The following is a 26,825-nucleotide window of genomic DNA, read 5'->3' as shown; positions in this document are numbered from 1 at the left end:
AAATTCTAAAACTCTAGTGAAGTTTGATTCTCAGAAACATTGCACAACAGTTACCTAACCACACACCTATGCCAGCATCTGTCAGGAAGATGTACAAAATAACAGAGTTTAATAATCAGAGACTTGTAAAACAGTTTGGAAGGGACCTTTAAAGATCATCTAGTCCAATCCCAGGCTATTGGAAAGCAAAGCACAAAACTATGCACCAGGATTTCTCCATCTGCCTCGTTGCCTAGACAATATCTGGTGCTCTCTGAGATACTAATAATAACTGTGCTGATCAAATTATATTTTCATTGAAAACTGCCAGGGACAGGATTTTTGGAATAGGGTGATGAGCCCAGAGAACCCAGTAGTGACATGTTCATTTTGGAGGTAAGAAATCCTGATTCAAGCCCAGCAGAACAGAGGTTTGAAAAATATTTCTTCTGGGTGAGTATTTCAGCCACTCAGCCACTAAGCAAGGGGGACTTTCCTTATCTTGATTTTAATTCCTCAGTGGGAAAGGGTTAAAGGAGGGGGTATGTCACTAAAAATCATAGCAGTTTGATGATGAAGATAAGCAGTTTGATGATAGCTTTGAGAACAGGTTCATGTTTCATCCCTCTCTTCAACACAAAATTGAAGACAATTGAACACAAAATCAACCATCTCAGTGGTTCTAGCAGGTTGGCTTTTACAGATTTGTACTTTATGATGCTACTTTTAACGATGTGAAGAGGCTTTGGATATCTTGTTAAATTTTAGGATTTCATAGGCAGAAAATTAACTAGAAGAGTCACAACAGCTATAGATTGTCCATTTCTTGTTTTTACCCCAAATGCTGTGGAGTCTTTTACAGCAGATTAATGTGTCAAGGTCTATCAGAATGGAGAGATGGATCACACAAAGAATTCCTTAACTACCTTGATATATTTGTTAAAAATATGGCAAGAAAAAGTAGGCCAAAATTGTGCAGAGAGTACAGTCTGTGGTGACAAAGACTATACAGCTTCTGCTGAAGAGCCTGTGGATAGAGAACAGGGGAAGAAGGAAGTCTAGCAGCATTGAATCTCGCTCTCAGATGTCTTTGTATTAAAACTACCCATACTGTCTGCCTTTTGCTGCCTATACCTATCTTCCATTTTTGTCTTCCCCATAATTCTTAGTCCCATTTCACGCCCACTCCCTGAATTGTGCTTTGATTCTCTGTGTTACACTTATATGGATTCAGATGTAGTGATGACAGGTATTACTAAAGTACTTCAAATGTTGATATTTCTTTACAACATTTATTTTCATAATATGTAGAATTCAGTGTGGATCAGAGTACAAGACACTACTCCCACACATTTAATCATAGGCAAATCTATGAAATTTTTAGTAGTGATGGACAACACCACACCACTCTTTCACAATAGAGGCTCCAAAAGAGGTCCATAATGATTCCCAACTCTCACACTATATTAATATTTTTTTGGACTTTGGGGGTCTTGATCTCTTTCATTCTCTTTTGTTATTCCTCTACTTCCCAGTCAATTTAAGCTCAAAGTGGAGTTAGCACTGCTTCCTAGAATCAAACTCCATCTGTTGAGGCTCCAACCCTCACTGGTGTTCAGGACATTAGAACATGCGCATTTTTTGTGACTTCTCACCATACTTCACTCATGCACTCCCCTCCTAGATCAGATACTTGCACGTCTCTCTTTCACACACACATACACACAACAGCGTTTCAGAGGCAGGAGAGGAAGGACCAGACAAAGCAGGATGGAGCACACTAGTTCTGCACATATTCTAGAAAAGTTAGCATTTAGTGATTTTGTCATTGCATGCTTAGTTAAGCAGTGCTGGCATGCTTATAATGTCAGTGTCCCTTTTGTGGCACAGTGGTAAAACCTGTCTTCACAGTGCTTCTCTGAGTTTTCTCTGACAGGTCTATACACCGAGGTCTCTGTTGTTGCTGCTGCTTACTCGTTTTTCCCCAGCTGTACCAGGCTCCCAGCGGCCCACCAGCTGCTGAGCAGTGCCCAGCTCCATGGCCAGGACCACGGCCAGTTCCCGGCTGTGCCGCGCTGCCCCTGTGGTGGGTTGGTAGCTGATACTCTACCTTCTTGCTCTTTCTGCGCACATTCAGCCAGATTCCACACGATCACGCACTCATGGGAAGCAGAGCAGAGAAGAAGTGGCTCGGTTTTATTTCCAAACGACAGTGCGGAAACCGAGTGCTTATGTCCTAACAAATGTAGTGGCTGACAAACGTACATAAAGAAGAGTTAAATGAGTCACTTCAAATTAACATTACAAACAGTGCAAAATTATAAACGGATAATGTTTGAGCAATTAACAAAATTGTTCCAAACTCATTTTTCTTTATTGCTCCAAAATCACTTAATAAATTACAATATAGCTGCACTGGGTCTGTCTGGGACCAAGTAAACATCCCTCACACCAGTTTGTATGGTGCCATTCTGGATTTTGTGACCAAACTAGTGACGACAATACACAACATTTTAACTGCTGCTGAACAGTGCTTTCAAGGCTTTCTCATTTTGCCAGCCTGTCCCCACAGCATCCAGCAAGCTGTCTGTGAGCAGGCAAGAAGCTGGGAGCTGACACAGCGGGGACAGGTGACTCGAGCTGGCCAAAGGAATATCCCATACCAGTGACATCAGGCTCTGCAACAGAACTGGAGTGTGAGAAGATGGTGCTAGGGGTTGTCTTCTATGGTGGCGATTGCTCAGAGGGTGGCTGGAAATTGGTCTGTTTGTAGGAAGTGGTGGGCAATTGTTTTTCATTGCATTATTCATACTCTTTCCTTTTCACATTAAACTGTGTCTCCCGACCCACGCCTTTTTCTCACTGCTGCCCTGGGGATTCCCTCTCCCACCCTGTGCTGTTACCTGTCCGGCCGTGCTCCAGACGCACAGCTCCCTTTTGTTCAGCGGGAAGGCGCAGTAGGGGTGGCAGCACGCCGGCTGCACGAAGCGGGCCGACAGCCGCGATCTCACCGCGTGTTTTTCGCAGACAACACCGGCTTTGCCTCTCCCCGCAGCGCAACGCCGCGCCCCGTCCCTTTCCATCCTGCCTCAGGGCCACGGCAGCACCGGGGCCATGTCCCCGGCTCCTCACGGCGAGGCGGCCCCGCGGCCCCGCGCCCAACGGCCGGGCCGTTACCACGGAGAGGCGACGCTGACGGGGCGCGGCCGCGACCGCCCCCGCCCCGAGCACCGGGCGCTGTGCCGAGAGGCGGCCCCATTCACCGCTCGGGACACGCAGCGTGGCTTTCCTAAAATAATTCCCCCCCGAGAACGCTGGATGGGGGCTTTCTTCTGACAGTCTGCACGAGTGATGCAGTTGTGAACGCCCCGTGGCGGTTTAGTCGTGAGGGAATAAAGTCGGGGGGGAACAAAGGTGCTGCTCAGGCGGGCAAACGGTGCTGAGGAGTGAAGAGCTTGTTCTGAAGCATGTTGGGCACTTGTCTGCAGCTGTCCCTGAGCAACTCAGGGTGCTTTTTTTCTAATTCATTGCACTGCAGCTCATCCTCACCTGTCGATGTTTTTAGCTACACAACTTCCAGCAACCCACAATTCATATAAATTAGGGAATGAGAAAAAATCCAAAAAACCATCAGAGATCTTGAACCGACTTCTCACCTGATCAAGCAGGAGTTAGAACACCAATTCCATTGCCACAGCTGAACCCCGAGCCAGCAAAGTCAGCTCGATCGAGACGGATGCAGTGAGAAATGTACAGCACGCTGCATCCCCAGGCAAAGTAACCCCTAGCGATGTCCCAATCCAGCGCAACACAACGCTAAAGGACCCCGGCCCCAGCAGGTCCTCATAGCTTGGGTATCCACCTATTCCACATGGAACTACTAGCTACATGAAAATAAATAAATAAACAATAAATAAATAAATAAAAAGACTTACGATGTTATGGAATTTTAGGGAAACACCAGTTCCCTGTCATGTCATGTTTTTGTGTGCTTTTGTGACTACTCTCAATACCCAATCATTTTAAGAGCAACTAATGAGATTTAGCAGCTTTAATAGTTTATTGTGTTTTGAGCAGTTGGTAAAAGACTGATGTTGATGTTAAGAAAGCTCAGCCTTAGTGGAATCTACGTTTGTCAGGTCCACGCAGCCCATCTGTTTGAGATAGGCATGGACAAAAGTTATGTGGGTTTTAAGAAATTGGAGAGCTAGGGTTTGAAGACAGCGTATTATCTTATTCCATGAATACAGGATCCCTGAGGTGCATAAACAACTCCCCTTTCACCACCCAGCACACAACATTCTCCATGAAGATTTTATTATCAATTCCAGTCCTTCAGTCTTGCTTAGCTTTACAGCTTTCAGGCAGGGTAAGGTGCCTGTTGAAATCAGCGGGCTCGCAAAATCCTATTTTTTTTTTCTCCCTCTTTCCATTTTTTCCCCCATCCTGTGATCTTTAAGGCGAAGTTTGTGCCCCCACAACAGCTGTACAAAACGAGAAATGCCACAAAAAGCCAGCGCTGGCCGCCGCCTCCCGCCCCGTCCCGTCCCGCCCCGTCCCGCCGAGCGCCTCAACCCGGGCGGCGGTTGCCAGGGCGACGGCCGCGCCCCGCCGCGCTCTCGCGAGAGCAGGGCCGCGAGCGACGGCTCGCGCGCGGCCGTGCCGGCGGTACCGGCTGTAACGGCTTTTAACGGCCGTAACGGCAGCAGTGAGTGGCGGCCGCCGGGCCGGGCTCTGAGGGGGGCGTGCAGGGGGCGCGGCGAGGCCGGAGGGGCGGTGCCGTGCCCGGCGGCCCCTCGGTGGGGCCCTGGGGTGGGGCTTGGCCGCGCCTCCCTGCGCCGCCGCACGTCCGCGGAGCCGAGCCGAGCGGAGTCGAGGCGCCGCCGCCGCTCCCTGCCCGCGGCCTGGGCCGGCCCGCGGGGAGGAGGCAGCTGAGGGGGGCGGCCGGGCTCCCGGCTCTGTCCAAGGTCTCCTGAGATCTCCCGGACGCCGGACAGGAGCTCAGGTGGGATCGGCCGTCGCTTGTGCTTAGCCGGGTGTTTTCTGCCGCGACTGTTCCTCCCCTCGGGTGTTGCTTCATCGCCGCGGAGCGGCTTGCTCTCTGATCCAGAAGGCAGCTTTTCTGTCACTGTTCAAAGGGCTTGGTCCGTCCGGCAGGTTCTGCGGGCGCTGTGCTTCCTTTCGTGGTGCTGCCTTCGCAGAATTGTGGCCTTGTGTTCTAGAGGCCCGTGGGACAGAAAACTTGTTACTACAGAAATGCTCGTACGTTGTTGTCCCTAGATCTGGGTAGCTGGAAAACCACTAAGCTTTAAGCGACATCCCAGTGGAAGTAATGCAGTTTGTTTACATGCTAGCAATTTACCAGCAGCTGTCACATTTAAGATAATAGCTCAGTCCTCATGGAAGGCGTGAGGGAGCGGAAATCTTCATCTGAAACATCAAGGTGCATGTACTTCCAGTTCCCACACTTGACCAAGACCAGCATGTAAAATTCAGTCACCTGTATGCTTTGAAAAGCTTTGACAAAATTCAGAGCTTGCTGCTTTGTTCACGTGCACTTTGTGCAGTTGTTGAAAGGACTGGAGTGCTGTGGGCATGCTCAGGCTGCTCTGCTGGGAGCGTGCAACAAGGGGGAAAGGGCACAAGGGCCTTTGTTTTGTAACAGCCCTTTCCCTCTGCCCACGGTCCCAGCAACTTGAGCTGGCTGTTTTGTAGGCAAATGCTGTAAAGAGCTGAGCATTTGTAAGGTAACAAAAACTTTATGAAAGTAAACGCAGTTCTTCAGTGAAAATATGCCAAATCTGGTCATAGAAATAATCCATGCTGTAGAGCGACAATTTAGTATATTTAGTATATATCTCAGTAGATGATCTGTCTTTAGTTCTAGCTCCCTTCCTACTGGGGGTCACAATGCATTCTGCTTCACACATGCACCTGGATTTGCACCTGAACTGTTTTCTGAGGTCATTTAAATCCTACCAAACAGAGCTCTGAACTTAGCAACAGGGTGGTTTCTTAACTGTTTTTTTTTTTTTTTTTAAATAAAAGGAAAAAAGTTAATGAATGTACTTAATTGAAGTTGCTTAACTTTTTATGAACTAGAGAGGATTTCTAAAAATTACCAAATTAAAACCAAAAAAACTGATTCCTTCCAGGAACGGAGTATACTAAATCTAAATTCTTTTGTATTTGCAGGGTAGCGCATGTGACAGTAGGAGGAATCAGAGTAAAACTTAATAGCCATGGCAGCACGCTGGAGGAGAGTCCTGGTAATATTTGTGGCAGCTCAAGTACTATTTGTGGCAAAGACCTTTGAGGAAGAGGATGTACCTGAAGAATGGCTGCTTCTTCACGTTGTTCAAGGTCAGATTGGAGCGGGAAATTACAGTTACTTGAGACTAAATCACGAGGGAAAGATAGTACTTCAGATGCAGAGTTTAAAAGGTGATGCGGATTTGTACGTGTCTGATATAACTCTTCACCCCAGCTTTGACGAGTACGAATTACAGTCCGTAACTTGTGGCCAAGATGTTGTCCACGTACCAGCACACTTCCGCCGCCCAGTGGGAATAGGGATTTATGGTCACCCCTCTCACCTGGAGAGTGAGTTTGAAATGAAGGTCTACTACGATCGAACAGTTGTACAGTATCCTTTTGGCGAGGCTTCTTACAACCCAGAGGAGATGGAGGCAAACCAGAAATACTCACACACCACAGAAGATGAATCTCAGGATGAAGAGTCTGTTTTCTGGACTATACTTATTGGAATCTTGAAATTAATACTTGAAATTCTTTTTTAAATTCATATACACTGGACTAAATCAAATTTCAGCCTGTGAAATTGAACATTAATAACTTTGTGTAATATTTAATACTCTTTGTTGTGTTTCCTGAACCAGAAAGAAAGTGGGGGATGAGGGGGAAAAAGCCATATTTGATTTTATATTGTAAAATCCTGCCCTACATGTAAAATGAGCAGCAAGCACAGTATTTGCAGTATTCAACTTTAGAGATCAGGGCTTAAAGATGAATGTAGAGTTTGGAATCTCTGAACAGGTGCTTAGGAAAAAAAATCAGCCCTAATCCTTTATTTTCTATCATTATTTTATAAAGAGCAAAATACAAACAGCTGCACTTCAGTGCCCCCTCTCAATCTCGAGCATATTTAAAATCTACTCTTTCTCTGCCAGGTATCTTCAGTAAAACTAATTAGCAGTGGCTTTAGAGTGCAGTCAAGCTGAGGAGCCGACTCAGGCTCCACTAGGGTGACAGAAGGGAAAACCAAACAAACAATCACCTAAGGGGACAGATGGTCTGTATTTTGACTGCTTGTGCTCTGCATCCCATCAACCATCTGTAAGCAGAAGCCTGTCCGGTCACTCAGCACCTCTGCAAATCCACGACCTGAATCGAGTACATGTTACTTCGATATTACTATAGGGAAGGGAAGCCTTCAGCTGTTGTTACTTGTCAATATGACATTCTCATTCCTCATTGAAGGCAATGCGGTATATAGGATATTAAGCTTGAGAGGTTTTTACACATCCCTTTACAGCTTTTTGTGATTTTTTTTCTTTTCAAAAGATGTTTACACAATCTTTTTTTTTTTGGGGGGTACATTTATATGAACAAGTCCTTAGCTTGCAAAGAAAATTTTTGCTGAAAGGAAGTTGCAGTATATTGTAAGAAGGTCAGATCATGCTCACTCTTCCCTGAAAGTTAGTTTTTCCAGGAGTATTTTTTGCTTTGGTTGAGTCTTTCAAGATAAGCAATTGCTATGCAAGTAGTGTATATTTAAAATTGCTCTGTAATTTTCTTTTCACAGAGCTTACTGATGAGTGCACTGAAATAAACAAGAATGTTACTATAATTTTATACAAACAGTGCATGTACAATTTAAGTTTCATTAGTGAAAGCCTTTTCTTTTTCAGTGGGAATCTGACTTCTCTGTCTAGATAGCTGACAGGACATGATTAGTGACTTTTATATCACAAAAATAATTATATAGCCAAAATTAAGAGTTTATTTGGTAAAAAGAAAAAAAAAAGTGGTATTGTTCCTCTTAAAGTGGTTGGTTAAATAGCACCAAAATATCACTTTAATTTGTGCAGTTAAATTTTGGACAGCAAGTTGTTTTTGTTTTTTTAAGGGGGGAGAGTGGGGCTTAGCCCTCCTTGCTGTTTTTCCCCCTTCTTCCTCCTCTTCTGGGTACGGGAGAGTCTTTCTGACAACAATCACAAATCCAGCGACCTAAGAAAAGAAAGTTGTCAATTATTGGGAAGCTACCTTTTTTATTCACTCATCTAGTTATGTACCTTTCACTATTTCAGTAGGTGCTCATCTGTTCCTAGTACTTCCTTTCATGTACACAACCAGTGTTTTTCTTTAAAATTCAAGCATCTTTTCTAAAAGGTACAGAAAGCACCATGTCAAATTCACCATCCCTTGCAGACTCAGTGCATGTAACAATTGGCTACACTAATGTTTATGGGGCTCAAGGAGTTAAGTGCCAGCACTGCTAATGCAATGGTTATTAGGAAAGAAGAGACAAACCATGAGGTTGCAAGTGAAGATTTTCAGATGAGTGGCCACAGTTCAAGGTTATGGGCAGTAACTCACAGCAGTAATGAATGGCAGTTGGAGAATGTTGCTATTGTGCCACAGGGTAGTGGGTCCCATTCCCCAAACCAGCGTCAGTTATTTCAGTGCAGTCAGGCAGCACAGATTAAACTGCTGGCAGAAGTTCAGCACTAGACCTTGTACTAAAACCCATTTATGGAGGGAACAATAAAGGGTTGAGCACAGATATTAACTATTTATATTACAACAGCTGGAATCATAAAAGCTGCTTTGCTTTTTTTTTTTTTTTAGTTTTGTAGGACTATAATTATTTTGCTTAGATTCTGTCTGTAGGTCAGTCTGAAAGTCGAGTCAACCACATAACCTGGAGTAAAGCAACAGCAAGCTCCCTGTGCTTCTCTAAATGGGAATATACAATATATTTGAGGTAGTAGTTACGAGGAATATTGTCACCAAGTACTTTATCATGAGCTTACTGGTGATTTATTTAGTGTCACTGCTATCAGTCACTTACATCTGAAGTCTTCTTTACACTGCCTTGAGTTGGCCAGGTGATATGAGTGGCCAGGTAATTTAGAAGTACAGGCTACCTGACACTGAGGTACTTCCAGCTTTTACATTTAAGAAAAAAATGGGAACGAAGGGGTTTAAAAATGTTTACAAATGCTAAATTGAGCATACTTTTAAATTTAGAAACTGAAATAACAAACTTCGTTAATGTGAAAGCTATTATCCAGCAATATGCAGCAATACAGGCCTCTTTACATGTTTCTTTTATGAAAAGAGGTAATTATTCTCAGTATTCTCTGGAAATATTAGAAAAAATCGCTCTGAGGGAGCCTGTTTGGATTCTGTTGTAAAAGCCAATTATATTTCCTATACAGGAAATGCCAGGTTAAACTGTGCAAAACCAAATACACAGAAATAAAGCTTATTAAAAAAAATTCTCAATCCCTGGTGTGTGGATGCTTTCCAACGCTATTGCTTATTTTTACCCTTCACACTGTTTTTAAACTCTTCTTTCAAATGCAACGCGTGTATTTTGACAGAGAAACCCCATGACTTGGAGGAGGTGGGAAGGGAACAATTAACTCTTTATTACCTGAGGGGATAGCGTCAAGCCCCACACAAAAAGTGTGATAACCACGGTCACATACATCACAGAACATCATTTCTTCTTCATGGTGAGGCTGCCCACATATAATGCATGTTTTACACTCCATACATTGCCAAGGATAAGTCTTAATCATAGCAACAAGCTCCGGGGTCATATCAAGGCAAGAAGGATGGCCTGGATTAAAATCAATATTATTAATTATGACTGAAATGAAATTTAAAATTATTTAGATTGAATTGAAAGAAGCTGAAGCTGAGCTCGCCTCCTGGAGAAATCTAACAGCACGCTGAATGTGATAGCACATAATCTTAAACAGGGATGAAGCTTTAATGAAGGACAGAAAAGGCAAGTGAACTGTTGGTAAACAAGTATAAATATTTCCACAAAAAGATCTGCCAAACATTAGGAATGTTTGAATCCTTAGGAATCCAGTTAGTTTATACGGATACTTACCACTGTTGTCACACTGGGAGCAATGTATAAGAGCTTCAGCTTTTCCTTTCTTGTTGGACTCCTTACCCTTCAGACAAATTCCACATATAGCATTTGGAATGACCTTTGGCTGGAAGGGTAGAAGAGGGCTATAAATTCATTCCAGAAGAATTTACAGATTTAACAGGAAATGTAACATAGCTCCTTAACTCAAAATTAATGGGTTATGTGCTATGATGTGTGAACCTTAACACATATGACAATAATTGACAACCAGCAGTATTTAAAAAGTCTTAGATTAACCACATAAGATTTTGAGCTTGGCACACATGTAGTGAACTTTACATAAACAAAATGGGAGCAGAAGCATGTACTAGTTTCTTCCTCTGAATTCAGCAGCTAACATACCCCTAAATTACATGGTATAGCATTAAAAAAAATCCCTGGTATAAAATATTTCATTACAAATCTCCATGCAGATTTTCTGTGTGGAAGAAATTAAATACAATTTTTCCATTTTCATTGTCTTTATAGAATATAGAAACTTAATTACAAAAGCAATAAATTTGACTTTAACAAGTTTTAAAATATCTGGTAAGCTATGTTATACACTGCTGTCTTACCATTCCTTCTTAAGTCCAGTCGTAACTGCAGTAAAAAATAAATACCCTTGCATTTAAATACAGTTTTACATTTATAGTATTTCTAAGTGATAATCTGGAGCCTGAGTGCATGAGACCCATTTAAAAGGTATGAAAGAAACAGTAGGCTGTTAAATGGAGTAACATTTGTGTATTAATTCTGTGTGCAAACCCAAAAGTTTTATCTTGATGAGGACCAAAGAAATAAGGTATGACATATTTCAGAAATATCTTTGTGAGGAACAAAAAACAAATGAAGCATTACATACTTCAGACATATTTCAGTAGTTATATTATTGAGCTTGGACCTCTGCATAATGAAATTAGTGAGAAATAAGGGTTAAAATTAACATAGTACTCACTGATATTAAGCACTAGTCCCAGAGTTTTGAGAAGAAAAAAAAATGTTGCTGCAAAGATGCAGCTATTAGCTGGAATTCTAATTCAAGGCATATCCTGTTTTCTAAGGAACTAAACAGCTTGACAGTAAGCAAAAATATACCCAGTCAACTACCGACCACTTCTGGGGAGAAGAATTAAGTTTAATTAAAAAACAAAAACAGAAATACATATAATAAAACAAAGAAACTAAACAGGGATCTTTGTAATGCAACTTATCCTCAAGTATGTCTATCCCCCCAGCCAGTCTTTTTCCAATACCTGTGTCTAGTATGATATCTTAATTCATTTTTAAGTAGTCAAGACGCATTGCTTTAAGAATTCTGAAGTTCTACATCTGCTTTTTTTAAGTTAAAATGCAGCTACATTCTGCTCCAAATTGTCTAGTCTGAAGAGTTTTATTTAAAAAAACAAAACACCATACGAGATGTTTATAAGCAACTTCCTTCAAAAGATGACAGAGGCACTCATACAGGCTTTTTTTTGCTTATTTATTTTAAAAAAGCATAGTCAACCTGTTTTATACATAAATATAATAAAACGGTAAGAGAAGTCTAACATTCACAAATGTCTCTACAAAGTAATAAATATAATGGAAGCAAAAACACACAAAATCATTTACTATTCTATGTGTCCTACATGTATACCTTTATACCCTGCTCCTCCCAACAAAAGTGGCACATGCTTTAACCTTGTCAGTGTTGCAGCATTTACCCTTCTGTTGTTTAGGCTACATTCTAATTTTTTTGTTGGTGTGTTTTCATCTATTTCTAAGTAAACCAAGCCTTTCTAGACTAGGAAGTGCACTTCTCTAATCAGACTTCTAACGAATTTGTGTATCACTGCTTTTAATATACAGCAGCATACTCCCTTGTACTCCATCAAAACTAAAGTGAGCTACTTTCTGGTCACTGTACTTGCATTACATTATGTGCATTAACACTCTGATATATAAAATTCTAAAGTTAGACACTGATAGGGGTGCATTTATTAACAATGCTTCCATCTAATTCTTACTTCACTAAATTGTATTTATTAGAAATCGTACATTTGGGGGTGGGAATAACAGCCTATTAATAATAAAAGTTTCAACAGCATGGAAGGGTGGGTTTTATTATGTTTTTTTTTGATTTTTTTTTTGATTTTTTTTTTTTTTTACAAAAATGAAATAATGCAAGACTTCACATTTCAAAACAATTCAAGTTCTACCATCATAAATGGCTTTTAGAAACACTAAAAAAAAAAAGTGTATCAAATCCAAATGGGAAGTGACAATATCCCATCTGATTAGAGTACATTTTGCTTTGTACATCTTCATCTTATTGGGGGCTAAGGAAGGGAGAGAGAAGGAATGCTGGGTCAAAATAATGACTGCTCTGTAAGTTTTAACTTCCTTGCTGCAGCATGCAGCTCTCAAAGCAAGCATTCCAATCACACTATTTTTATAAGGTCCTATTCTGAATGCAAAGGGTTCCATTTGCATATACAGTGACCTAAAACAGAAGTGTTGTAAAATATAGTTTCAATACATTTCAGTTTTATGTGCAAAAAAAACCTCCTGTACTTTTTACAGTACCCTGTGTGTGCAATTGCAATAGCCAGTCCTGCAGCAACAAAGACTCGCTACTTGTAACATGACAAAATGTAAAACACATGCTAATTGTTCTTTGTTAAAGAACTGACAATAAAAACGGCTCCATATAAAATACATCATTTCTTTTGCTTAAAAATAACTCAGTGGAAATGTGTGAATCCTTTAATACTTGTAATGTGTCTATAATGATACAATTGCATGTTGATGCCATAGCAATTATCCTTCAATTTTAACTACATGTAACCAAAAGTTTACTGTCCTACAAAAATAGTCAGGTATTAGAGAATGATACAGAACAAAAGTATTACAAAGATTTAGAATTCACAGGGACAACATTTTAAATCAGTTAAGCCTTCAGCTCGAAGTGCCGTAACACTCAGGCACATACGGTATATCATTATCTGGTGTTTTTAATGGACTAACAAACAAGATTCTTTCTGTCTTACCAGTTAAAGCAGCTCATATAATTGGGTTTACTGAAAGCATTTAAACACTCCCACAAACAAGAAAGCCGGTCCTCTCAACATCCCAACACAGCATCACCATCTTGACTTATCAAGAGGTTGATGGTCGATGCAGGCGAAGCACACTGACATCAGAAAGATGTGGCACTGTCAGTTTACAGTAATGCCTTGTTACTAATACAGTCAGTGACTTCGTAGAAGTAATTGCTATAGGAATCTATTTTCAAAATGCAATACCATATGCTACCAGTATAGTTTTCAAAAAAAAAAATAATGGTCTGCTCTGTAAATCCTCTCTTTATGCATTCATAGACAGGAACAATCAAGCACACAGGTATCTCAAAGTTAAGTGAAACTTCTTTCTGCAAACCTGTGGCACACAATCTCCAACGTCAAGTTAAACAAAGCTAAAAAAATTTCAAGTGCCGTCTTTGGATTTCATGTTCGTGGGAACATCGGTATGCATTCTGAGTCTACAACAATTTGCAGAGTTACACATAAAAAAATAGATGTATGGTACCACAGTCTAAATCTCCATAATTTGCATATGTCTTAATAAGTTTCTGAAAAGAGAAAACACAACTGGAGCTTGATATCTGTTATTAACTTTTACAGTTACTGTATGTACAGAAAGTTTATCAAAGTTGTCCAATTCTTGTTGGAAATTAGCTTTAGTTATAGCTTATTTATTGTTAACTTGGTAAATACAGATAGTAAACAGTTATGAATACAAAATACAAACCATCAACAGCGCAACTTCTGCTGAGACAGTTTCTCAGTATGTACAATCTTGTCACTAACAAAGATTTTCCTTTTTCATAACCTCTCAACACGCATTCTTGATTGCTACATAAACCCCATGTTAATGTAGTGTCTTCCTTTTTTATGGGCCTATTCCTGCTCCCACATAAGTCAATGGAAAATTTTAATTCCTTTCAGTGGAACAGGACTGGGCAATAATGTATTTTAAATGTGTTACATTATTTTCAAAACCCCTCAGGACGCCAAATAATAACATAAATAATGCACGTCAATTCCCAGTTCTCCTGAGAATTATTTTTTTATCTTCATCTTTTATTATCCTAATTTTTGAAATTATTATACAATAATACTGATGATTTTGGTCTTAGGTTTGGCAATCACTGCTTTGTAGCTAAAATGTATTAACATCCAAACTAAGTCAGATAAAAGCATATTGCCTACAAACTTTTCTACGTAGTACGAACTACATAAAAAGCTGTTTTCCATATCCTCTTATAGTGGTCATGTAGTGTTGCCTATATGACTGTAATAAGCTTCTTGTCTTTCATCGATGTCTTACATCGTAACATCTCAGGACGAAAGACTATTTGAAATGAACATCGGAACAATGTGTTCAGTCACATAGCTGCACTTTACAGCACTGATCTCTAGGTATGCTGCCATACGAAACAGTACAAAAAATAATGGATACCTAGTGCTAGTTTTGAACTGGCAAGTAATTCTGACTGCTATGTCCAGGCAGACAGAAAGATGTCGAGTTCCAATGACAAATCCACAGGAGACTGTCCTAACGTAACTGCCTGGAAATCAGAGAAGTTACCAGAAACAGAGGCCACTGTATAGCTAGAATAAAGGAAAGCCTCACATGAAATAAAAGCAAAAAGGAAGTAAGGAAGCAAACAGATGGAGCACACAACAGGAGAGCAGCTAGTGAAGTACAGCAAGCAGAAGTTCCACATTACTGAAAAACAAATATTTCAGGGAGAGGCTGGTCAGTATGGAAGTTCAGTCAGGGGCTTTTTTCTTCTACCTTGTACCCAGGAACTGATTTGGATAATACAGAACGTTTGGAACCATCTTTTCTTGGAGTAGAACTTTTGTCTCTTGTTTTTTGTCTTCCCTGAAAAGAATCCTCCTGGTTGTCTGTGGCGCAATCACCTTCAGATACATTGCCAGACGAATTGTCCTATAATAAAAATACCATAGCTATATTTTTTATTTTTTTTGGATAGACAGACAAGTCTTTCCTATGCCCCTTAGAGCCAACTAATGTAAAAGAAGGATACATCTTTCCTTCTACAAAAGCATAGGGTACATCACAATCTAGAACACTTTCTCATAACCTTCATTATTTATTTTTTTTCTCATGCTAAGAGACTGGCATCAGCAACAGTGGTTGTGTTTTCCAGTTGATCTTGGTACCAGAGTGGAGCACACAACAGTATAATTCTTTGAACCATTTTTCTTTGAAAGTCAGCAAGAAATTGACTATATGCATAATGTTGCTTACAAAGTAAAGGGCCAGTGAAAAGTTAAAAGTGCCCTGGCCTCGTATTTAAAAGTGTACGACCAAATAATGCTGTCTTTTTAATTAAATATGTGAAGGTTTTTACTGCCACCCTCATCTCATATTTTCACCAGGAGCACTCTGAATATTTCATTTGGATTGCAGCAGAAGAATGCCATCAGAGGAAAAACACACCTGAATATTTAATACAGAACCAAACATCAGATTTCATGCTGCAGTTAAAAGCATTTTGAAGAACAGGAAGGTGAAGAGGGGAAGAGGTTCAAAGAGAATGAAAGACCGATGTATGCATAATTAAGAGCAGCAGCACAAGATTTTTCTCAGAGAAGTGTTAATAAAGGCTTCCAAAAACTTTCAGCAGAGAATAATATAATTAATCACGTTTATTACAATAAAAAACAAAAGGCCAAATACTGTGGTGCCCTACAGTAAAAGGCACTCAGTACAAATAAAGTAACCCACCTATGCCCCAGAGCCTAAAATCAAAACAGACAGAGGGCAAAGAAAGCTGTAGAACACAAAAGCAAAGCTAACTACATGGCAAAAAGAAATGGTATGTTTCACACTTCTTTTTTTTTTCTAAACTAGGGGAAGAATTATTCAGAACAAGTCCATTAAGACACTACAGAACAGGAAAACTGCTGAGTCCAAAAATGGGGAGGGTAAAAAAGGAAAAAACATATTGTAGGGCTCACCAGCGAGATCTGACAAATATTAGGCAGCTCAAAACTCGGAAAAATATACTTGGCAACTGTCCACCTTTGTGTCCAACAGATATCTTCCCCTAATGACTAGTAAAGAACGCCTGCTCCATAGCCAAACCCCCTTCACAGGAACCTCATCTCATATATTCCCTACACCTTTCCAACACAACCACAACATTTTCCCTTCCATATTCTCTCACCAAAAAGGCATCTGAACTTCTGTGCTAAATGGAAGGACAGCCGGCTCGGTCCAATTACTTTTCTTTACCATTAAGAGAAATCGAAGTCAGTGGACAGGGGAATTAGAAAGAGGTGATTAACAATCAAGTGTAAAAAAAATGGAGTACGATTAAATCAAAGTTGACACTTAGCATGATGTTTACTTTTTTTCTCTCTAAAAAATACAAGCAGAAAGAGTGTGTGTATTAACAGCTATCCCCCATAAGCCTACAAGCTGACCCTTTCTTTTCTTCTTCAGTTATGAGTAGCTTGTGAATATTTAAACAAAATAAATATTTATATGGAGAAATTTAGCATTACATATACCCACTATCTAACATGTTAGTCAATTGAACTAGAAATTGTTAAATGTATTTCTGATTTTATATTCTGTTTTTTTCTTAGAATTGGAGTTCCGTTTCTAGAAAATGGTCATTGCCAATATACCACCAACACCAATATACCAATGACACATTTGTTCTTGGACAGCCCATCTGAAGCTCAGCTGCTCCTGAGCACCTACAACACTATCCAGGTAGGTATGTGAAAGTTTCCCTTAACTGCCAGTAACAGTTAATCTGGGGTTTGCATAAACAGAGAGCGCATACACATCTTTTTAAAGATGTATCATAAAACAAACAAAAAATCCCAACCTTTTCTTTAAGTTGTAATAAAGTAACTGTTTCTATATTGAGTACTTCCTCCCTCTACATTACAAGAAAGCAAAGTTACCAGGCTACCAAGTCCTTTGCTTTAATGATGGATTCTGTGGAACTTAAAGAGCAAAATATACTGTGACCTGAACTAAAGTTCACAGAAATGCTAGCAACCTGACCCATGACCTGAGGAAAAGGGAGTAAACACAGAGGGGCAGTTGGGAAGACTTTTCAAAACTTCTTTAGAAACAAGTAAGAGAAAGCCTGGTATTACAAATATTTGTTTGATTTACTTTAAAAATGAAGCACAATGGAAAGTTGGATAGAGAAGTTATAAAATAAAAATAAGTACTAAAAAGGCGAGTTTATGATTCTACTGCATTTTGACGATGTTAAAGGTTCTACCAGGAAATTACTGAAACTAACAAAAGCGAAGGGAAAGGATTTTATTTTGTTGAAGAACGCTTTCAATTTGTCTCACCGAGTTGCCTTTGGTTTTCCGTTTCTCATCACCTCGCCCTTCCTCTGCATCATCTGAATCCCCATCACTGTCTAATGCAGGCAGTTCTGGATCCAAAGGGGGTTCATAAAGAGCTGTGTTTAATGGCAAATAACGAAGTTCATCCGGAGAATATCTAAAGGCAATAAAATTAACAAATGCCTTTGTATTTTATGCATGAATATTATTTACAAAATACATAAAAATTTATTTTGAAAGAAAGAAACGTGAATGCTTGCTTCTTTAGGAAAGCACATAAAAAAATGCAGGAAACTTGCTAATTTCTCTTCACCAATTAACTTTAATTACTATCCAGTACTTGTCATCTTCGCATAGGTAAATATTCATGGAACAAAGGAAGAACATATTTGCAGTGTTCGAAACCTGCACAATCATAAATGGTCACCTGAATGCCTACAGAATCAACCCATGTTACTACACCCAACAGACTATGTACTTTGTTTATGTAAGTACACAGCATGTGCACAACTCCAATCAAAGGTACACAAATGGCTAGGGTCCAAAGCAAAATAAGTAAAGATAATCTATTTAAGACCAAGTTTCTTGAGTAATGAAGGAGGAAAAAAAGGGAAATAAAAATATTACAGAATACTGTGAAGATCTGATCTGTATTTGCTTATAGCCGCATACAGCTTTATGTGTATAATCCCCCCCACCCCTTCTTTTTTATTGACCTTAAAAACTAAGAAAAAAGACCTCTTAGTTATTAAGGACATGGTAACTGGTAGGACACTATTTTCATGTACACTTTGAAAGGTTGCGTCCTTCATTAAGAAGGATAGCTAGTTTCACTTAGAGCTTGCATGCTCAAAATAAACAATATTGTATTTTTAACACAACTTAATAAAATTCATGTCCTTCACGAATACCACTTAAACATGCACATTTATAGGAGGGGCTGTATGAACACACACTGGAATGAACAAGGCAAGTGCATACAAAAAGTTTCTCTACAGAAAACTTTGCATGTATAGGATGAGTAGTACCATCTCTGGTGCACAGAAGGCACAGCACAGGCAACAGCTTTCAAATCAACCTGTGTTTGCCAAATGGGAGCATCTCACAGGGAAAAGTCTAAAATTTGTGTAGCTGTTTAAGTTTACACAATACATGTTTAATGAAAAAGAAAAATTCAACTAGCAACACCTTTCTCCCTCACCTAAAAATCCAACATTAAACTTAGCCCACAAGATCGATTGCAATTTGGTGGGATTTTTTTTTTAAGTTAAAAACTTTCTAAAAATTTAAAAAAGGACAGTAAGACTGTCACACGGAAAGCACCTGACCACAAGCCAGCATTACAACATTTTGACGTAGCGATATTAATCTTAGCAAACATGCAGAGGCAGAAGGTAAGTAAGCATGTGAGGGTGGCAGGAGTGATATCAGTGTCTGCTTTTACCACAGTAAGGATCTGAGCTGGTGAAAGCTCAGGCACCACAATACATCACTGGGGGGAACACTCCTGCAGCCAGTACTACATTTATGTTGTTGACAGAAGCCCTCATTTATTAGTCTAGCAAGTGACTCAGGCATAAAATTAATTCAAAACTTTACAGTAAATACACTCAAGTGTTTTCCATCAGCTAAACGTAGAGAAAATAGATCACTGCAAGAGAATCAGCAGTTGTGATGGTTTTAAAATACCTTTTGTAGTACTCCTGGAACTGGCCGGGTATGAGAGCCACTGGATAAGGACTAACCTTTGTTCTCTCTGTAGGTAAGACTTTGTATTTTCCTTGAGGCACCTGGATAATCTGTGGTGTTTAATACAAAATAATGAAGTTCTCATTTCACGTCCAAACTTTTGAGCCTTCCCTACCCTCCACCCCCTGAAAATATTTTTGAACTCAGTCTCTCCCCTTTACTGAGTTTCTGAATTCAATAATTCTGAAACCTGACTGTACTACTAAAATCCCACTAGCAACACAAAGGATGCTTATAGAAGGTCTTTTTTCAGAATGAAACTAATTATCTGCTACCCTGTATGTAACACATCTCAATATCAGAAAACTGAACTTTTCACAATATACTACTATACTGTTATAATTTGCAAAGAGAAAAAAGTTGCTATACTGTCCTCACACAAGCAGTGCAGTCCTGCTTCAAAACGACAGCTAGCACATGTGGTTTCCTTTTTTTTTTTTTTAAAATCAGGCACAGAAGCATAAAATCTATCTAATACAAAAACAATGTAACACCTAGCAAATATACAGACATGAAAATTGAGAGGGAGCAAATACTCTTTTAGATAAACAGCTTACTGTTTAACTCATTACATTGTTCTGGCAAAACTTCAGTAGTTGTCCAAAAAAGAATGAGCCACTTACATGAACAGATAACAACAGAAGCTTCTCATTAACCTAAACATCCCTCTTAATATTATGTTGTTGCAGCAGATTAGAGACATGACAATGAAGTAACACTGAAACTTTAGAAGTTTCCTTAGACAGAAGTGTTTTCCCATTTGAAAGAAGATTTTATATTAGATATATTTGAAATTATTATTTGTATTTCCCAGCAAAACTGATAAAATCTCTACTTAACTGTAACTGGACTATTCAAACCCTCTGAAGATAAAACAGTTAAGATAGTACTAATAAACACTTCTTACTAGAACAAGCAAGGAGCTACTATTGACATTGAGAAGAAATTTAAATCTGCCTACATGTGTTTGTAAATCAAAATACGCTCTTCTTTCTTCCATTCGTTCTCGGTTTAAATTACTGTTGAATTCTGCAGCCTTCTTGGCGGCTTTTTTTATATATTCTGGAACTTTACTGGCTTCTACTTTCTGTGTGTTCTGTTGCTGCATTTGCTGAAATAAAAATAATTTTATTAATTTACATACATTTCACTATCAATTTGTGAGCACCCCTTTTTTAAATACATGTATATTCCATGATACAGATTTGGTTCCCTTAGCGCACTATTTACTTACAGAGTACTCTTTATAATGATCTGTTATTCGCTGACGTTCTTTCTCTTGCAGTATAACAGAATACTCAGCATGTTTGGCAGGGTATTCTTTAATCATAAGATCAATTACTTCATCACTGCGCAAAGCTGTTAGACCTAAAATAGATAAAAGCAATAATGATGCTACCTGGCAAAACTAACTGTAGGTTATTTATATCTGACAATGATCAGCTGAAGTTTTTGAGGAGCCAAAGACAACAACCTACTATGCACAATGCTTCTCCCTCTCTCAAGCAGGAGCGTACTTATGACATTCAGCTTTCAAGGCTGATTAACAGTTTGCTTCTCCCCCAGGAGGAAAGGCTCATTTCTTTTCTTGCTTACAGCTACAGAATACAACCCCCACCTTCATACTTGACTGCCACCTACTCAGCTCCACTGTGACGCAGAACCTTTGCTGTAAGCGGGACCTGGTAAACCGTTAGCTTCAGTTTCTTGTGTTGGTAAACTGTTAGTTTCATTAACTTGTACAACCTTAACTTAAATTATGAGGTTAGGTTTTCCACACAAATCAAGAATCACTGTGAGGGCAATTCAGAACAGCAAACTGCACGCAGATGCCTGACTCTTAATTAAAGTATTTCAATTCAGAAGTCAGAACGTGACAGTTTGCAGCTACCATGTCATGTGGAACGCCTCTCTGAAAGCCTCCAACACAACCAACCTCCACTGACAACAGAATGAAGGTTGGCATATGTTACTACCACTGATGATATATATAACTATCCCTGTTGTTTACAGTTAACACAGCACATACTGTGTATGTGAGAAAGAATATAGCATTTTGCTTCTACTGATAAAAACAGATCTTGTTCTCTATTGCATATTTCAGTAAAAAAAAAATAATAATAAAAAAAGCTGGCAGGTGAGAAATAAAGGTAAGTATACCAAGAACTGTTAAGATATAAAATGATTTAACATTTGCACAGATCCATGGCACACAGGAAGAGAAAACGTGACAGGCATCACTTAATCTCTAGCATGTTCCAAGTCACGCATATTAGCGGAGGAAGAAACAAATACTTGAAGTTCTTTCAACATAAAATGCATCAAGGGCATTGTTCTATTTCAAGTACATTTAAGTGCTTCAATATGCACCCTTCCGACAACTAACATGTATGCTGATCTGTATAAATACACTAGTGTTTGCTCAGTCCCAACTCACTCAGCAGAACAAGACTAATGGACTTTTCAGTTTGAAAACATACGTTGTTCTCTTTTCTATACGGAGAAAAAGGCTCTAAAAGTTAATTTACAACATAAGTTTTGCTAAGTAATTACAATAGATCCTTTTTTTTTTTAAAAAAAAAACAATAAATCTGGAAGACCAATATCCTTTGGCCAATTAACACAAATTAAGAATGAAATATAAGCCAGTTTTAAGAATTTACATTTTCAGTTGCAAATGATCCAATTCTTCTCTACTAAACTGAATCACATTTTCAGTGTCACTTTCAATACTGTAACAAGGAATCTAACAATCTTTTCTCTTACCTAATGTGCACTGAGTCTCTGTGATAACATTTAGTTCTCTGAGGTAGAGCTTCTCCTTGTGAGATAGGTCTCGTCTTTCTAAATCTCGAGAGAAAACAGAAAAAAAAGCAATAAAAATGTGTGAAGTTACTTAAAATCCCCCATAAACAATACCAAAGTAGTCTGAGAATTATTTCCAGGTAGTGAGAGTCTACACAAAACTACTATTCCTATAAACATGATAACACTAAAAACTTATTTTAATTTTAATATACACTGCCAGGATACATTCGATTTTTCTGAGAGTCTTGCCCATAGTTATGATTTACAGATATACTAAAGAAACCTGCCACAAGAGCTTGGATGCAGAAAATATGATCAAATACTGAAGGCATATTTAACTTTTTTCTTTTAATAGGCCTTTTAAAATGAATTCCATGACATAAGAACCATGTACGATAAATCTGAATTATGAAGACTAAAATCCTAGAACCTTCCCAATTCATTCTGAAATCCTTCCACAGATAAAATAGAAATTTTACCACAATTTAGGAAACAATACAAAGATACAGCTATACAGCAAGAGATCACTAACAAAATATCTAAGAATAAAGCTGAGGTCAGTTTTCAGAAGCTACTTGCTCACCTTAACCCTTAATCAGACTTGTCTGCAGATTTTCAGTGACCATACTGAAAAGTCTTAAATTGCTTTGAAAACTGCAGTATACATTTTCAATATGCCAGTAACAAAATCAAGAAGTACAAAATACAAAATTGAGATATACTTTTGCCATGGACTTTTTTAAACAACTGGCTCATACCGTGGTCAAAGAGACACAGAGATTACATTCAAACATATGAAAGCAGAGATTTTTTTTAGAAGAAAAATTTAGAAAAAAACACACACAAAAAAACAAATACCTGGATATTTTCTTTTAAAGGAAGTCACACCCAAATATTCACTGACTTGCTCCTGAAGCATATAGTATTCCCCTGTTTCATCCGGTGGCCACTTGTACTCTATCAAGTTTTCAGCAGGAAAATAGCTGTATCTGAGCGTTTAAAAAAACAAACAAAAAAACACATTAGAAGAAATCAAAGAATATACAAGAGGGATACTTACATTTCTAGAAATTCACTAATTCCAATTTACATTGCTGACCACCATCTACAGATAGCTGGACAATTCCTTTATAACACCACATTCTCTTAATCTTTTTCAAGGCATTTACCTACACCCCACTTCACATGTACTTCCCGAAAGCAGTGTTTATCAATACGCTGAGAGAAGGAACACAAAAAAGGGATATCCGTAATAGTGGAAAGGACCTCAGAAAAAAAGCAGATGCTACAGTGTCAAAATTCACTCCAGAAACATGTAATATTTGTAAAACTTCTAAGCTGTGCTTTTGATTATAAATTAAGACACAGCACGCTCTGTGTGGTTTTAAAATATGACCTCTTAAAATATGCCCGGAGAAAAAGACACCCCACTACTTATAGGACATTCCCTCAAATCAGAATCTATATGAAGTATATAAAAGCAAAGAATGTGGAAGAGCTAATACTTAAGCATACTGAACACTACAGTAAGACTAGCAATAAAGAAATGGTATTACCCAAGATCTTGACTAGAAGTTTCACAGCTCCGAGAACTGTCCCCTGAGCCCATACGTCGTCTTTTGGATGGCTGGCTGCCATCATTGGAATTTTCTTCTGTGTCATCCTGAAACAAACATGCAAATAGGTATTAAAAAATAAAAGTATTCAGTGGATCATTTAAAATACCAAAAAAAATACTGTACAACAATCTGCAGTTCAAGTATACCTGAAGAAGTGAACTATTTAATAATACTCTCTACAAAGAGCTCATTGGACAGATTACGCAGCAAAGTGTTCTCTGATATAAATTAGCTGTAGGCCACAAAACAGCACAGAGAACTGGCTGTTTCTCGCCTGCTGCATACAGGGAGTACTCAATAGACGAATGTGGCTCTGACCACCAAGTTCATTCCCAATGTAAACTACAACAACACAGCCAGGCAGCTGTAGACCCAACAAGCTTCCCTCACCAGTGAGGGTCAGGGACAAAAGTAATTCCCTTACTCAGGCTTGCTCCGAAAAGCAACGGTAAGGACAGAGCAAAAACTTTTCTTTTGTGGAGAGGAAAAAAAAAGGAAAACTATTGTTTAACTCCTACCTAAAATCTCAAAGCCTTTAGTGAATAACCTTGCACGATTACAAGTGAGAAAGCGGAGAGAGAAGTAGTAAAGTGAATTGTGTATTGTGACCAGCAGTAGATCCAAGAACAAAACAACTCTTTAAGTAACTGAAACTCTGGAATAGGACGAAAGAATCACTTTTTGTAACTTTTGTGAAAAGCTTAGGAAAGAAATATTAATGTGTCAGAAATAAATGGATCAAGCCCATGATGACACACTGTTAAACAGTGACAAGAGCTATTATTAAGTCTGTATTAGCTAGTGTTTTTCACTCTAGTATGTTTTACATACCGTATCACTTGAAATACTATTATTAAAAAAGAATTCAGCAAATAATAAAGTTTGTTATATAAGACTGCATAGCACTGTAATCAAGACAGGTCGCAGGAGAAAAGCATCTCCTTTACTTCTGGTTTGTTTCACGTATTACGGAATTCTTTACGTGACTTTTTCATTCTTTCTTTCTTGGGGAGTTTTTACTCCAGCTCTTCTTCAAGAAAGAAGAATGTCTTTCATACAACAAGAAAAAAAAAATAAAGGCAATGTTAACGAAACTGCAAGCAGCATCTCTGAGTATTACCAACAATACTATCTGTGAGTATTACTAGGAACACCCTGCATAAACTCAGCAGCAGTCCCAACCAAAACAATATCACACTTGAGCTTTTGTAACACAGCTACGTCTCAGCAGCAGTTCACTCCTACTTCTCACCCGGAACACTAACGCGCTCCAAAAATAGATAAACAGGGCCAAAGCTATGGTTTTCTGCACAAAAGTCTATGCGTACTCAGAGCAAGAAACTTCCAAACTTCTGTGTTTAAGCGATAAGTATAAACGTGGCCTGTAAGAGGACTTGTACAAGTTTTTCTCCTCTGCCTCGGCACTTTCTTTCCGTTCAGGCTGCAGCGCGCTGTGTTTACATCCCTGCCCTCGGCTCCCATCACGCAGGCTCGGAGCCCAGGAAGTGAAACAGGGGCGGCAGCGGGCGGCTGGGTGCACGCCACAGCACCTGCACGGGCAGCAGCCCGCCCGGAGCCCCGTGCCGGGCACAGCGCCGAGCCCAGCAGCCCACCGAGGCCCCTCACGGCGGCGGGAAGCTCCCCCCAGCCGCCCCCCCCCACCCCAACTTTGTGGGGGCCCTCACCAAGTTGCAGCGCCCCCAGCCCCACGCAGCCCCCTCAGGAGGGGCCCGCCCGGCGCTGCCACAAACTTCGCCCGCCCTCCCCCTCCGCCGGCGGGCCGGGGCCGGGCCCGTGCTGAGGCGGCGGGGAGGGGGTGGGGGGGGAGCGGAGCGGGCCGGGCCCGGCGGCGAGGCCGCGGCTCTCACCTTGAGGGACTGCGCGCCGGGCGTGGCCGGGTCGCTGTCGCAGAGGCGCGGGGACAGCACGGCCGCCATCACCGCCGCGGGGGCCGCCGGCTGGGCGAGGAGCAGCGCCGCCGCCGCCGCCGCCCGCCCCGGCCTCGCTCCGCGCCCGGCTCCGCCCCCCCTCCCCCGGCGGGGGGTGGCAACGGCCCCTACCGGCCAGCCCGGGCACGAGCGCGGCGGCTCGCGCAGCTCCTGCTCCGCCCCCCTCCGGGCAGCCCGCGGCGACCCCGGCCCGCGCCGCCGGACCGAGGCGCGGCCCGCACCCACGGCGCTGCCGGTGCCGGTGCCGCCGCCGCGCGGGCAGGGCGGTGGGGACCCGCCGCTGCCACCGCCACCGCCGCGCCCTCCGCCGCCGCCTCCTCCTGCTGCTGCCGCCGCAGCCCGTGCGGCCGCGCGGCCCGGCCGGGAGCGCGGCGCCGATCCGCCGCGGTAGCGCTTGTGCAGCAGCGCGGGGCGCAGGGGCAGCATCCCCCGCGGGTGGGCAGCGCCGAGCGCCGCCGCCTCCGCCCGGCACGGGAGCCGTCTCCGGGCGCGTCAGCCGCGGCCGAGCTACGCTTGTGAACCATCAACCACCGCAGGAGGGGTGCGCGGGGGGCGCGCTCCCCCCACACCCCCGGAGGAGGGCACCGGCACCGGCGGCCGGCCCCGCCGCTGCGCGCAGGGAGCGCGCACGGTGCGCGCCGCCCCGCGCCCCCCGCCCGGCGCCGCCCCCGCCGCGGCGGGAGGCTGAAGGCAGAGCGCGGGCAGACCCCGGCCCACAAAGCGCCGGGCCCCTCCCACGGCACGGCACGGCGCGGTGCGGTGAGGGACCCCCGGCTGGAGCCGCCCCGCCGCACCGGCAGCACGGCTGCTCGGAACAATGGGGCCCCGCCCGGGCCGGGCAGGGGGTCGGCAGCCCCGCAGCCAGAGCGCTGTCAGCCTGCCTTGGCCAGTAGGGCTCACACCGCTGGAATGGCCAGCTCGGCCCCTGGGCAGCAGGTTGAGCGCTGCTGATGCTGAACGCCAAGGTTGGGACGCGGGGAAGCCGGGGATTCAACTCACGCCTCGCTGAAAGCAAGCCTGTGGAAATGCTGCACAATACAAGCGTGCAAAAGATGGCTTCCCGCTGCACGCTGCTACACGAACAGGCGTTTTATCATAAGTACAACCGAGAGAAAAGAAATATAATAACGCTGCCTCCTCTTTCGAA

At 41.3% G+C, this 26,825-nt stretch overlaps 3 protein-coding genes across 6 annotated transcripts in view; 1 reads left to right on the top strand and 2 right to left on the bottom strand.

Annotated features, from left to right (window-relative positions):
- Positions 1-3,865, bottom strand: part of WDR27 (WD repeat domain 27) — a 126,747-nt gene extending 122,882 nt beyond the window's left edge. The window contains exons 1-2 of the mRNA XM_072035801.1: positions 2,883-3,865; positions 2,090-2,231 (exon numbers count right to left, since the gene is read on the bottom strand). Coding sequence (XP_071891902.1) covers positions 2,090-2,231; positions 2,883-3,062 — 322 coding nt within the window. The 5' untranslated portion in view covers positions 3,063-3,865. The remainder of the gene's footprint in view (positions 1-2,089; positions 2,232-2,882) is intronic.
- Positions 3,866-4,596: 731 nt separating this feature from the next.
- On the top strand, positions 4,597-9,510 carry C3H6orf120 (chromosome 3 C6orf120 homolog). Its single transcript, XM_027454220.3, has 2 exons — positions 4,597-4,984; positions 6,175-9,510. Exon 2 carries the CDS (start codon positions 6,222-6,224, stop codon positions 6,777-6,779), a length of 558 nt encoding a protein of 185 aa, XP_027310021.1. The 5' UTR covers positions 4,597-4,984; positions 6,175-6,221; the 3' UTR covers positions 6,780-9,510.
- Positions 7,511-25,807, bottom strand: PHF10 (PHD finger protein 10). Of its 4 annotated transcripts, none has more exons than XM_027454217.3 (12): positions 25,598-25,807; positions 23,667-23,773; positions 22,969-23,099; positions 22,069-22,146; positions 20,537-20,670; positions 20,264-20,413; positions 19,243-19,352; positions 17,557-17,710; positions 14,999-15,154; positions 10,130-10,238; positions 9,662-9,850; positions 7,511-8,229 (listed from the first exon to the last, which is right to left on the bottom strand). In XM_027454217.3, exons 1-12 carry the CDS (start codon positions 25,664-25,666, stop codon positions 8,144-8,146), a joined length of 1,473 nt encoding a protein of 490 aa, XP_027310018.1. In that variant the 5' UTR covers positions 25,667-25,807; the 3' UTR covers positions 7,511-8,143. The 4 variants fall into 4 exon arrangements, with proteins under 4 accessions (XP_027310018.1, XP_027310017.1, XP_027310016.1 ...); XM_027454216.3 differs by having other exon boundaries at positions 22,069-22,152; positions 25,598-25,802; XM_027454215.3 differs by lacking the exon at positions 14,999-15,154 and having other exon boundaries at positions 25,598-25,797.
- Positions 25,808-26,825: the final 1,018 nt, after the last annotated feature.

Source organism: Anas platyrhynchos, chromosome 3 (genome assembly GCF_047663525.1).
Source record: "Anas platyrhynchos isolate ZD024472 breed Pekin duck chromosome 3, IASCAAS_PekinDuck_T2T, whole genome shotgun sequence".
NCBI lineage: Eukaryota > Metazoa > Chordata > Aves > Anseriformes > Anatidae > Anas > Anas platyrhynchos.
The sequence above is the reverse complement of the archived record's forward strand: the minus strand, read 5'-3'. Positions and strand labels throughout refer to the sequence as shown.

What these genes read in the sequence shown, in the direction of transcription:
- C3H6orf120 (XM_027454220.3), top strand. Translation starts at nt 6,222, where the DNA reads ATGGCAGCACGCTGGAGGAGAGTCCTGGTAATATTTGTGGCAGCTCAA.
- PHF10 (XM_027454216.3), bottom strand. Translation starts at nt 25,666, where the DNA reads ATGGCGGCCGTGCTGTCCCCGCGCCTCTGCGACAGCGACCCGGCCACG. An exon ending in AATCAGTTCCTGGGTACAAG is followed by an intron (nt 10,239 to 14,998) that starts GTAGAAGAAAAA and finishes CTACCCTTCCAG; the next exon opens with CCAAAGGTCATTCCAAATGC. An exon ending in GCTTGACGCTATCCCCTCAG is followed by an intron (nt 8,230 to 9,661) that starts GTAATAAAGAGT and finishes TTCTTTTCTTAG; the next exon opens with GTCGCTGGATTTGTGATTGT.